Genomic DNA, 12,843 nt, shown 5'->3' with positions numbered 1-12,843 from the left:
GATAAGAGGAGGGACAAAAGCAGTTGTACATTCAGAGGGGAAGCACTCTCAAAGAGGGAGAAGAAGGACACAGGGTGTGTATGCATACCAACAACCAAACAGCACACGGGACCTGTTTGAATTTGCATGCCCTCTCCTTGAAGTAATCACAGATTTACACTGAGATTGTGCACATATCTCAAGTGGATTCAAACAGGGCCAGGAACTAATTGCTACACTGTAGGTGTAGGGTTGACACACTGAAGTGTACGGGAGAGAGAGAAACAGGGTGAGAAGAATATTATGGAGTTTACCTTCTACGTCATTACAGTCATAGTCTTGAGTGAAGCATGGATGGAGAGACAAAAGCACACACACACAAACACATGAACGCGAAGCCACTGCACCTCTGTGTAAAGCAGAAAACAGCACATTTACAAAGTGGATGAAATGATAATTCACAATGTCAAAGCTCAGAGATGACTTCCGGGGTTGAGGGATTACATAACTGCTTTGCAGCCCAAAAACATGGTGAAGTAATGTGATGTGCTTCGTATCGGAGACGTATGAGAGCATAGGAATGTCTGCAACAAACCCAGCTCTGACAGTCTTGAGAGCCACATGTAGCCAACGAACTTTACAGGAGATCCTAAACACGACTAGTAGCGATGAAATACAGAATATTAACAGCAGTAGTATCCAGAAGTAGTAGTTACAGTGTCGGGTTAATAAAACATGTACACAAATAATAGCAGACAACCTACCTTTGACTCTCTCTCCTCGGTTGAGTTGGATCTCCCCCTCCCCTTGTGGCGTGTAGGGCTTGACCACGATGAAGGTACGTCCCGGGACAGCACTGTAGAGTTTCCGTTTGGGCCCGCGGGGGCCCGTCAGCGCTGGAGGCGTGTGATGAGGGGGGCTTGGGTCTCGCTGCACTGAGCCAGGGCTGTAAACAAACACATATGTTACTGTGGTGATTCCAGGGAGCTGGTAACTGAAGCCTGTGGTCACCGACATGGTTGTCGGCGGGACGGCAACCTGGTGACACCCCCTGGTTGTTACGCTGGCCAGGGAGGGATTCATAAACAAGACTGCTGATCAACAGTCAACAATCAGTGTTCCATGGGAGAGTCATGAGAGGAGAGTACACTCCTCCCAACCACTCTCTCCCCCCTCCTCCTCGTCTTATTCCCTCTCTTCCTTCTTCAATAGCACAGACAATATCCTTCTTGCTCCCTTTTACCCTCTCCTTCTATCTCTCCCCTCTCCCCCGCATCCTATCCGAAGTAGAGGCAGAAATGTTTAACGATAAGAGGGACTGCACTGCTTCCTTCTCTGTGTGGGTCTGTCAGATCCGTCTGGAAGACCCCCTTAGTCAAACACATCCTGAGTTGGGGCTCCAGAAGAAGCCCCCTCCGGAGAGGGAGAGAGATCCCTGTGTGTCCCCGGCTCCAGCTGCTCCAGGCTGGGTTACAGATCCTGCCTCGTCCTTGGGTCCTGGTACTCCTGCTGTGGAGGAGAGAGGCTGGGTCTGCTCCCCGACTCCCGCTCCTTCTCCTGGGAGTCCCGCCGCGTCTGCCTCTCCTCTCCCCTCCACCCCTCACACACACACGCTCGCTCACACACACTCACACACACTCTGGCAATGCTGCTGCTGCTGCCGCTGCTGCTCTTGCTACCGATGCTGCTGCACTCCGTGGCTCCCCTCCCCTTTGACGGCTCGCTCGCACTCACACGCCACAAGCCCTCTATGTGCATTCTAGCCGTGCGCGCAGGCACATACACAGACAGCCCCCTCCACTCCTGCTAACATTGCACCTCCGCTAGCATGGCATACGCCACCACCAGCATGTTGCTAACACATCGCTGACACACACACACACACACACTAGTCCCAGAGCACGATTGATCTCCTCCTGCCTGTCTGCCTGCAAGCAAGCGTGCATGCGCCATGGCTCCCTGAGGCAAGGCTGTGCGAGGATGTGTATGTATGTGTGTGTGTGTGTGTGTCAGTGTGTGCGTGTGTGTGCTTGTGTGCAGTGGGGCGGGGGGCAAAAAGCTCCAGCCCATTTGGTTTAATTGTCGCTCCTCCCTCTTTCCCTTTGCCTTGAATCCCCTCCTTCTTTCTCTCATTCTCTCGCTTCCATTTCACCCTCTTATCCCTCTCCTTCTCAACATTTCTTCGCATTGCATCTTCATCCTCTCTCTCTCTCTCTCTCTCTCTCTCTCTCTTTCCTTCTCTCTCTCTCTGGCGGTGAATTCTAATACAGCAGCGGCAGAGCTCCGCCTAGTCTTCATTCATCACTACTTTGCCACCACTGTGTAAGTTGCATTCAGCATCATGCTGCTGCTTGTGTTGTCAATGCTTTCCCCTCAAGCATATGTTGATATATATTTAACAAAATCAGATGCTCATGTTTACCTGATCTGGAATTTGCTTTGGGAGAACTTGATTATGAACTGATGAGATTCTCTGCAACATTTCCTTGAAAGACTAGAAATCTCTAAACCCCTTCATCCCTGTCTTTCTACCTTTCGACCCCTTTCAGTCTCTTGCCATTCCTCCCCCGGCACGTTGTACCAGTCACTTTATAGCCGTCTTTCTTTCATTCACCTGATTCTAGCCTCATGTGCCCTTTACCCTTCTTTCTCCCTTCTTATATCCACCCCCTTTCCTCATTTCAAGCCTTGTTTGTCTCTTTCTTTCCCCGACTCTCTATTGCTTTTCTTGCTCTCCCCCATCTCACACAGCCTTCTCTTTCTCTGTCCCCCTCTCCATCGAAACAACGGCTTGCTGACGGCTTTCCAATTACCGCAGGGACTGAGGGGCCGGGATAGCTGCCGCATGTTAATGTCTGAGCCCCGGCACCGAACATCAGCAGCACATACAGCGGAGAGGAGGGAGGGAGGGAGGGCTGGAGAAGCAGGGAAATGAGGCTATGTCAAAGTGACACAGAGAGCCCCGAAAATTAGATCCCTTAAATGATATTTATTATTTCAATGAGTCACATCTGCCTCATCCACTAACACTACTCTGCCACACTGTACACCTACTGGGAGGTTATGTACACAGCTTGACCTCAGCTGCTCCCTGCAGTTGAGCTGATGACGACCGGTTTGACACATATTATCTATGAGTCAGACAGAAGGGAACGGGGGTGGAGATGGTTCCTGCTCTTTTCTCATCTTTAATGACCAGTTTGTTTCACAGGATGACGCTTAAAATCGGCAACTGCACTTCAATATTTGAGATAAAAATACTCAACGACAATTTGAATGACCATAGATCAGATATCAAAAATTCAAAAACATTCATAACTGTAAATTTAGATATGCTTAAATGTCTTTTAACAATTTTAATTACATTTCTACTATCTAATTTCTTCACTCTTTACATTTACAATGTAAGATTTGACCATTTCTCATTTGATGAAAGAAATATCTGTAGGATGTTTTTTAACTCTACTGACATAGTCACAGGCCTAGTCCACATGTACGCAGGTATTTTTGTAAACAGAGTTTTCCCTCCTTCGTTCTCCAAAGAAAATACCGTCCACACAATCACGGTTTTAAGAAATCTCTGTCCAGACGAAAACGCAAAACACAATTGAAGCGCTGTCGAAGCCAGTGGGCAGGTTGGGACCAGAGACTGTATATAAAGATGAACGACATGAAAAAACCAAAACCAAAAGTGAAGCCAAAACGTCTCGATCGCCCCCTGGTGGCTGGCTGCAGTATAGGGCGTAAATCTCACCCCCTCCATGTTAGCGGATGGGACATGGGGCAAAATAAAAAGTCAAAGTGTACGTCAAATACATTTTTCCCAAAGATGGTTTCTGTCATTCTAGGTAGTTCTTAACACGCTGATATACGTTCAAGTGTTCATATTTCTGATAAGTTTGGATTGAATTAGTTATTTGATGCTATAAAATGGGGGTCACGGTTCGGGCGGGTGACATTGATGATGCAGCTCCACCGCCCGATGACTACTGCTTAGATTCTGGCTCCAAATTACGTCAAAATCTCAAGACGGCAGCTCCCGTATCTGGGATATTTTAGGTTGACTTCTATACAACGGGAGGATTTGGAGAGGCGTCGTACATCTTTATATACAGTCTAAGGTTGGGACACGCACACACATACCGGCGACGGGGTCTGTATCGTGGGAGTGCTGCATTGGATAGATAGCAGTGACCTCCGTAGCGCAATCTTACGCCTCTGTTCCTCAATATGGTGGAAGAGTAACTGTAAATGTAAACATATAAGTCCTGTTAGCAGGTTCTTGGGCCATGTCCACCATTCATGGATGTATTTATGCCGCCGTTGCATGACATGTGGCATCATTAGGGTCGTGTCTGGAAGGTAACCCCCAAGCTGTGAAACAGTTTAGGTAAGGCATTGAGCTTGAATGGTTAAAGTTAGGATAGGTCATTGGGCAGCGAGTCTCCCGAGAGTTTTCACACATTTTCGCAAATTGCGGATTACCTTCTAGACACGACCCCTCATTAGTGACGCCTGACAAAGGAGATAACGACGCACACTCTGACGTTACAAGACAAAAACTCTGTTTTCACTGTCTACATGTCAACGACAGTTTTCAGTGACCTAAAACGCCGTTTAGGTGTGGACCAAAACCCAAAACGCATTTACAAAAATACCCGTGTGGACAAGGCATAAGTTACCATTGCAAGCATTAGTATCATAGTCAACCCACGAGTTGGTAATATCTAAGATTTCACTTCTACGTTATTACATCTCCTCTCTGGCTGTAACACAGTTTAACAACCTACTGGAAGAGTCTACCAGAAAGCTTTCTACACTCACTTTGAAATTAAACCAAATGAGAGCAAAGAGCAGACTCTTCTTTGTTGTTATCGTTACCAGGAAGCTTTAAAAAAAAAAAAAAAAACAGTTCAAGGATTTCAAATTCATTTCCATTCTGCACTCAAGAGGGACAAAACAAATACTCAGTGTTCTTGCCTTCCTCCAGAGTTGTATGCTTATATTTCTGCAAAGGTTTCATGCCTATTTCCGTTGCTGTTGGATACCAGATATGAAATAGTATTTTATCTATATATCAACTTTATTTCAGCATGATGTCTATTCATTTTATTCCATAAGCAAACAATAAGTTAAGCATCGAAGTTACGATTTTAAACATGCCACTCGCTCGATGTATTTTGCACGATGACGTGATTCACCGTTTTCATTTGCAAACTTGTGCTACATTTGCAACAGCTCTTTTTTTCTTGCTTATTTTGCTTTGTTGTATCTTTTTTCTCTTTCTTTCTCTTTCACTGTGCCTCATTATAAGTAGCTTCTAGATACAGATGTAGGATCCATTACATGCACACACACACACACACACACAAAGTTCTAATGCAGTCTATTACAAAAGCTCCATCGTTTCCTTGGACACCAGCCCTGCCTCTGTAACGATGGCAACTGTCAATAAAAGGAAAGAAAATAGCCAACAAATGCACTGATAAGTCAATTATATGAACTTGGATCTCTATAACAGTCAATTTGTCATATATCATTTGCCTTAAAACACATGGATTATTTTCCCAACTGACTATTTTCTCTCTTTAGTCTCATTTCACACATTCAGGTAATCTCACCTAAAAAGAACTCCAGTGCACTGCAGCTATTGAATGAGGTAGTTGTAATTCAGCTTACACAGATCATTGTGACCTTGACTCCCAATATTGTTTTATTCTTCAAACAAACAAACAAAGGGATATCAGATCAAATAAGTTGCAAATGCACATTTTATCCTAAATAGCATACAGCAGGGTTAAACTCCTTTTAGTTCATGGATCAGTCCAACTTGATCACAAGTGGGCCGGACCAGTAAAACCATTGCATAGTAACCTATGAATAACAACGCCTCCAAATTTCCCCTTCCTGTTAGTGTAAAGAAGTACATTCTGAAAACGTTCACAATTAATGAACAATCCATTTACAAAACAGATGATGAGCAGCCTGAGATGTCTCGCTGATCTCTCGGCTACGACTAAAAACAGACTGCTGTTTCCTCAAACCTGCCAATTATTCATTTATCGTCTCTGTTTTTTAGTTATCCTGGCAAGTTCTTGCATTTTCCGCCATGATGAGTCTGATAGTGACGCCGAATATCATATTCTTTGAGTACTGACAGGTGCTATGAGCACACCAAGCACACTGGCTTCCCATTTGAAGAAGTAGGAACTGGGCCATTTTTTTTAGGGGGAAAATCTGACATTCTGATTCACTTTTCATCTTTTTTTGACAAAGACATTTCTCACCGGCGGCTGCTGCATGAAGAGTAGCCTACGCTTGACAGTGTTGTGTCACGTAGCCTGTACATAAGCACATGGGATCTATAATAGCGTATGCAGCACTGGGCCTGCGACCCCCAAATAGGAATAGCAGCGAATTTTATTGAAAAATATTGGAATAAATTACTTCTCTGCAATTTTTTACATCTTACAAAGTCGTCCAGTGGGCCGGACCCTTTGGCCCCCGGGCCGTATGTTTGACACCCCCGGTGAACAGTATATGTGGGGTTCCAACCTTTGTGAAAAAGTGGTATAAGTGCTATGAACTGTATCTTTAAAACATAGTTTTCACAGCAGGAGTCAGAATGGGACGAACTGAAATTCAAACAAACTGTTCAGTTTCTGTAAATATACATCTCTATGTTAAGTTGTGAGCTGCACAAAGCAACAAAGAACAAATAATGTGGATGAGGGTTTTGAGGTACATTTTGTGCAAGATCAAGAGCAAACACTTGCATTTTATGTATTACGTGCCGTTCACCTCTTCATCTGTTTTTTTGAGATTGGACCAAATTTGAGATTATTCCAGATAAGCGGCCCTTATCTTAAAGTCTTAAGACAATAACCCTGGCATGCCAGCTATCAGATGTTTGATTAGGATCAATGAGACCGCTAAAGACAGGTTAACATCTGAACAGCTCAATAATGAGTCTAGCTGCCTCAGTTTGGAAGTCAAATCTATGAACTGCGTACATAACTCTGAAGATGCAACTGCAAATGTCACAAAATACCATTTACACAGATGCTATCAAAATAAGCAGCTTCACTGTAGCATTTTCTCACATGGCTGCCTCGCCTTCTCAGGTAAATGGCTTTTTCCCCCAAATAGCCCAGCTCTCTGAGGTGAGATGAGCACATTATAAACAAAGTCATAATCATCATCACATTTTGCACCCTAATGATCATCAGTCTGTCCTTGCTTTGCTGCACTTGAATGAATAGATGCTCTCTCATTCTTTCTTGTGCGATGGGGGAGTGTTTAGGGCTATCAAGGTGGAAGTAGAACGTGGACTCATCGGGTCGAACATATTAAGGTTGTGAACAGCAAATCTGTTTGTACGTGGACAGCTTGTGCTTCGCTGAGACTATATTTAGCAAAATTAGAAGAAAGGGTCAATTGGTATGATCAACGCATAACCCCTAAACTCCACCTCACACAAACCAATTAGCCCATACCGACAACATCCGTATGCTTTGGCATCTTTTTCAGTGCTTCAATTTTCCTCTTCACTAAAATATTTGCTCTACACTTTTCTGCATGTACATCTGTCTTGATTTACTGCGATAGAAAACTTATCTAAGTGTATTATATAAAAGAACTAAGCTTCACGACTGACCCAGGACAATATCCATTAAATGGCTCTTAGGGCTGATATGGAGAAAATCAAATATCACAATATGTTTGACTATATACCGCAATATCGATATTGCGACGATATTGTAGAGTTGACCATAGGTGCTTTCTGAAAATATTAACGCAATGTGATTTTTGATAAATTATCATCAGTAATGTGGATATAATGACTAAGTGAGTAATAGAGCGGCTAGAACAGTCTGGTAAGTTCAGAAAATTACATCAAAAGACAACATTTATGCCATATTACGACACTACAATATACAACATCTAAGACGATATCTAGTTTCATATCACGATATCGACATAATATTGATATATTGCCCAGCCCTAATGGCTATAACTTACTGAGGAATAGGTGTATTTTCACCAAACTTCACACGGAGCTCCAAAACACCTAAATACAACTTTTCACATTGAAAAAAACTGAAAAATTGCCTAGTTGACTATGGAGTTATTCAACAAATCACACATTTTTCATGTCAACTATGGTATGTTCACACAAAGGTAATGCATGATGGCAACTTTACACTGCACCAGATCATCATATCACTTGATACTGACTGACAGAATAAGCTCAAAATTGGCAAAAATATAAAACGATGTCCCTGTCTACGTAGGCTTTAGAGGGCTAATGATTTGGATAGCATGTACACTACTTATCTTTATGTTTGAATGTTTGTTTCGGTTGAAAAGGCGTTTGGAGAGGCTCCGGCTCCAAAAGGCTCTAAGCGCTTTATGGACTTGAAGAAGGCTCTTGACAAAGTCCCTCAGGGTGTTTTGTGGGTGTGTGGATTGAAAAAGGGGCACCAGGGCCTTGCTCTGAGCAATCCAGCGCTTGAATACAGCTCTAGGGGAGTCATAATTCATAACCAATCAGACTGAAGGAATTTAAGTATCGTGTGGTCTCGTTCACGAGTGAGTGTGAGTCAGAATCTGAGATTGACAGGTGTATCGATGAGGCGCCTGCAGTGATGTAGGTGTAGTACTTAAGCTGAGCCTGAAGGCGAGGCTCTTAGTTGATCTCCAACCGTCACCTTTGATCATGAGCTCTGGGAACTATCAGAAAGAAGGAGATCATGGATACAAGAAGGCAAAATTAGTTCCCTTCGCAGTGTCTCTGGGCTCACCCTCAGGGACGAGGTGAAGGGCTCAGATATGCAGAAGGAGCTCAAAGTAAGACCTCACGGGCACATCAAACTGGAGGAGACCCGAGGGCAGACACATAACACTCTGGATGGATTACATATCCAATCTGGCCTCGGGAACGCCTCGGAGTCCCTCAGAAACAGCTGGAGGATGTGGCTGGCAAGAGCGACATCAAGGCTACCATGTTATCCTGCTGCTACCGCGACCCGGACCGGAATGAGTGGCAGAAGATGCTAAACAGTAGTTAAGGTACCGTAACGGAGGATAAAGAGCCAAATAGAGTGCTGTTAGCCTATCAGCATCACCTTCTGACACAAAATATGACAAGCACAGACCAATACTGTGTCCTCCTTTGATGTGGATTCTCCACAGGTGAAGCAGTAGAAGCTCAACTTCATCTCCTCCTCTTCCTCCCTCTTCCTGTCCTCCTTTCTTCCCTGTGTAGCTCAGCCCTTTGGCTGTGTTAACACGCCATGTATAATCTACACACCAACAGCCACTGGTGTGACTAATGCAAAGAAAGAGGGAGGGATATGGGATCAAACGGAGGTGAGGAGAACAGCAACAAACAGAGAATTAAAAGGTGAAGGGAACGGGACATGTTGGGCTTGTTGCTGTTATACATCACACGAGGGGTCACGATAGAGCAGATCAGTAGGTAATGAAACAGTTTCTTGCTCAATGACACCACTAGCTACCACAACAACATTACATGACAACATGTTTCAGGTTATGTTGTGTGACTGCATCTTCATTTGAAACAAGGATTTGGCCCCCTGCGTCCAAATCTCCTCCCACACTATTCAGATAAAAGGCAGCAAGAGTTCATGTATCCGGATATTCAGACATTTTGTCCAACCTGGCTGGGTGGCTCTTGTACAGACCCTGTGCCGGCGGTGCTTTAATAAACTTGACCTTTACAGCCCGAACACACCAGGAACGTCAGGAGCGCGTGGCGGCTGCATTACCTGTTGTTTTTTATTTCGGCGTCCCTGTTAACAGGTTAGAGCAGCCACACTGCTCTGAGACGTGACACGCGCGTCTCAGCTGCGTCTCTTCTAGAGAATAGAGGTCTCGCCTATTTTTGACGCGTGCCGTGCGTGTCTCACAGCAGCAACAGACAGTGAAAGTGATGTATTGACTGTATATTAACATCATATCAGCTACATTACTACAATTTCCATGTCTAGACATCTGTAGAATATGTCACGGACAGTGAAGGTGATCTATTGACTGTATATTGATATCATACCAGCACGATTACAGTTTCGATGTCTATCTTTAGAATATGTTACGGAGATGTTAAAAAAAAGTAAAGACTTATTTTTAAATCAATACTTCCTGCTTTCATTTCAAAATAAAAGCCCTCAAGCGTTTTTTCTGTGGACAGAATTCCTTCATTTGTTAACACGGGGCTTTTATTCTGAAATATGAGCAGTCAGTGCTGTGGAACATGCATTGACTTAGAGAGCTGCATGAATTGATAAAGTATGGGGTTTAAATCAACACTTCTTGCTCTCATTTCGAAGTAAAAGCCCTCAAGCGTTTTTGCTGTAGACAGAATTCCTTAATTTGTTAACATGAGGCTTTTATTCTGAAATATGTGCCGGACAGTGTTCTAGAACATGCAGTGACTTGGAGAGCTCCATGAATGAATATAGTACAGAGTTTTAATTGTGGATTATTACTATTATTTACAAATTACCACATGTTTCTGAACCTTTCACGGTCTAAAATAAATATAAATGATATTTATAATGAAATGAAATGGCCATTAAAAGGCAAACTCTATGTAGAAAGAAAGGGTTAACAGCAGCAGCTGCAGCAGCAGACACGCAGCTGAAATGCAGCTGGTGTGAACGCCCAACGTGTGAATCACACAGCCACCACGCCACGCAGCCGCCACGCGCTCCTGACGTTGCTGGTGTGTCCGAGGCTTTAGAAAAACCTCACATATCTATCTCTTGCCCAAACCAGTCACATGATATGTAATACTTGTTTTACCTAATAAATACTGGCAGAAAAAATCTCATATCACTAAGACAATTGCAAAAGAAGTTGGTTGGAAATGTGTATTCTGTGTTCACCCTCTTCTGTTGTAGGAAAACTAAAACAAGAGCAACATACTGGAAAAGGAAAAGATAATAGTTGGTTTGTGTCTATCTGGCAGCTTCAGAGCTTTTCTTCCAAACCGAGACTGATAACTGGGTCCTGAGGTGCACAGCTCGATATCACAATTCCTGACACTGAAACTGTCAAGACAGTGTCCTCTTGATGATTAATTATCTCTTTGTATTGACAGCACATCATGGTAAGTAGCCAATTAACCTCTTATGACACAGGCAAATTTGCTTTGTTCTAAAAAAAAACATCATCACCGGGCATCATGTCTTATTATATTGTCAACTGCATCAACTGGAGTGATTGTTAAACCCACATTTGTATGCTTTAATCTGTCGTGGCGAGCTTTGTTTGTTTTTCTCATGTGATCTAGTCTTAAACCTGCAGTAGGCAGAATATTTTTGGCATCATTGGGCAAAAATTCCATAATAACCTTTCAGCATATTGTAATTCAAGTGTTCTGAGAGAAAACTAGACTTCTGCACCTCCTCTCTGTTTTCAGATTTAAAAAGTCTAGCCCGTGACGGGAGACTTTGGCCAATCTCTGAGAGAGCGTTCCTATTGGCTGTGCTCCGGCTGGTGGGCGGTGCTTGGCATTTCTTCTACTGATCTCAACATGGTTGCAGGCTCATAAACTTTCTAATTTTACAGCTAAACAGTACACTACAAGATGTTTCTTAAAAACATTTGAGGCGAGAAATAGGCATTACAGTAACAGAATATTGATTTGTAATTGATCAGCGCTGACTAGTTTGAAAGTTTGATTGGTGTTTGTGAGTGATTGACAGCTGCTCAGAGACGGCAGGCTCCAGCTCGGCTCTGATTGGTTGTTTTCCATCGGTCTGTGAAATCTTGCAGATGCCATTAGGAGCACCGAAGGACACCGGCGGACACAAAGACATGCACCTGATTTTTCTTCAGATAATCTGTCTCATGCACTACTGTCAGGATATAATGACAGTTACTTATTATATATTATAAAAATAACTTCATTCATTCATTCATTATCCATAACCGCTTATCCTATTCAGGGTCGTGGAGGGGCTTGAGCTGATTCCAGCTGACATTGGGCGAAGGCGGGGTACACCCTGGGCAGGTCGCCAGCCTTTTAAAATCTTTTTTAATCATATTTGCTCCATTTCTACCCACTGCAGCTTTAATAAGCCACTCTGACCTAACTGTATCTTCACTATTGTCTCCATCTAAACTTTCTTCTAAAGCCTGGCCGAGCTATTCAACCCCGGCAGCGCTGCACACGTGCAACGAGGAGGAAGTGATGGTGAGTTCCACAGGAACTTGCTGGCGTCTGCCGATGGGCGGGCTGTTGACCGGCCAAGCTAATTTCACACTCCCCTGGTACCCATAATGCCTCTAGAGTTACCATGGGCATAAACAGAAGGTCAGAGAGAGAATCAGAGAGAGGGAGGGAGAAATATTAGAGGGGACATAATCAAGGACAGCATCAGTCTCACTTGGGTGCAGGCTCTGGCCATGGAGACCAGCTGCTCGTTTTGGGCTTTTTATACATTCACCTCACTGTAAGGCTTGGTGTAAGGGTCATGCACACTGAAGAAAAGGGTCTCAGCTCCATGTGTACAGAAGGCCATTGAGGCCAGGACACAGCGGACATACAAAACCTGCTATCCTCCTTTTTCAACTTTCTTTGCACTCAACCTTGTACAAAATGACAATGATCAAAAGATGTGTTCGTCTGTCGTCTGTGAACATTAATGCCAACTTAGTGCCAGATAGAAGATGTGCAGAGAACGATGCACTTACTTTGTTATCAACAGATGGGGTACAACATTTGATAGAAAGAGAGGATTTATTAATGAATTTATTCACTTAATATAATTTGATTTGAGATTGTGGAAACAATGCTTATAGGATTTAGTCCTTCAGAGCTTTGGTTTCTATGCG

General features: G+C 43.6%; 1 protein-coding gene across 9 annotated transcripts in view; it reads right to left on the bottom strand.

Annotated features, from left to right (window-relative positions):
- Window positions 1-12,843, bottom strand: part of shank3a (SH3 and multiple ankyrin repeat domains 3a) — a 211,121-nt gene that overhangs the window by 71,930 nt on the left and 126,348 nt on the right. For all 9 annotated transcript variants that reach the window (XR_005206500.1, XM_037766242.1, XM_037766244.1 and 6 more), the window contains one exon: window positions 744-925. Coding sequence is in view for 8 of the 9 variants with exons in the window: in XM_037766242.1 (XP_037622170.1) it covers window positions 744-925 (182 nt within the window). In the remaining variant the exon portion in view is untranslated. The remainder of the gene's footprint in view (window positions 1-743; window positions 926-12,843) is intronic.

Source organism: Sebastes umbrosus, chromosome 4 (assembly GCF_015220745.1).
Source record: "Sebastes umbrosus isolate fSebUmb1 chromosome 4, fSebUmb1.pri, whole genome shotgun sequence".
NCBI classification, from domain to species: domain Eukaryota; kingdom Metazoa; phylum Chordata; class Actinopteri; order Perciformes; family Sebastidae; genus Sebastes; species Sebastes umbrosus.
This window is presented reverse-complemented; position numbering and strand designations above follow the sequence as displayed.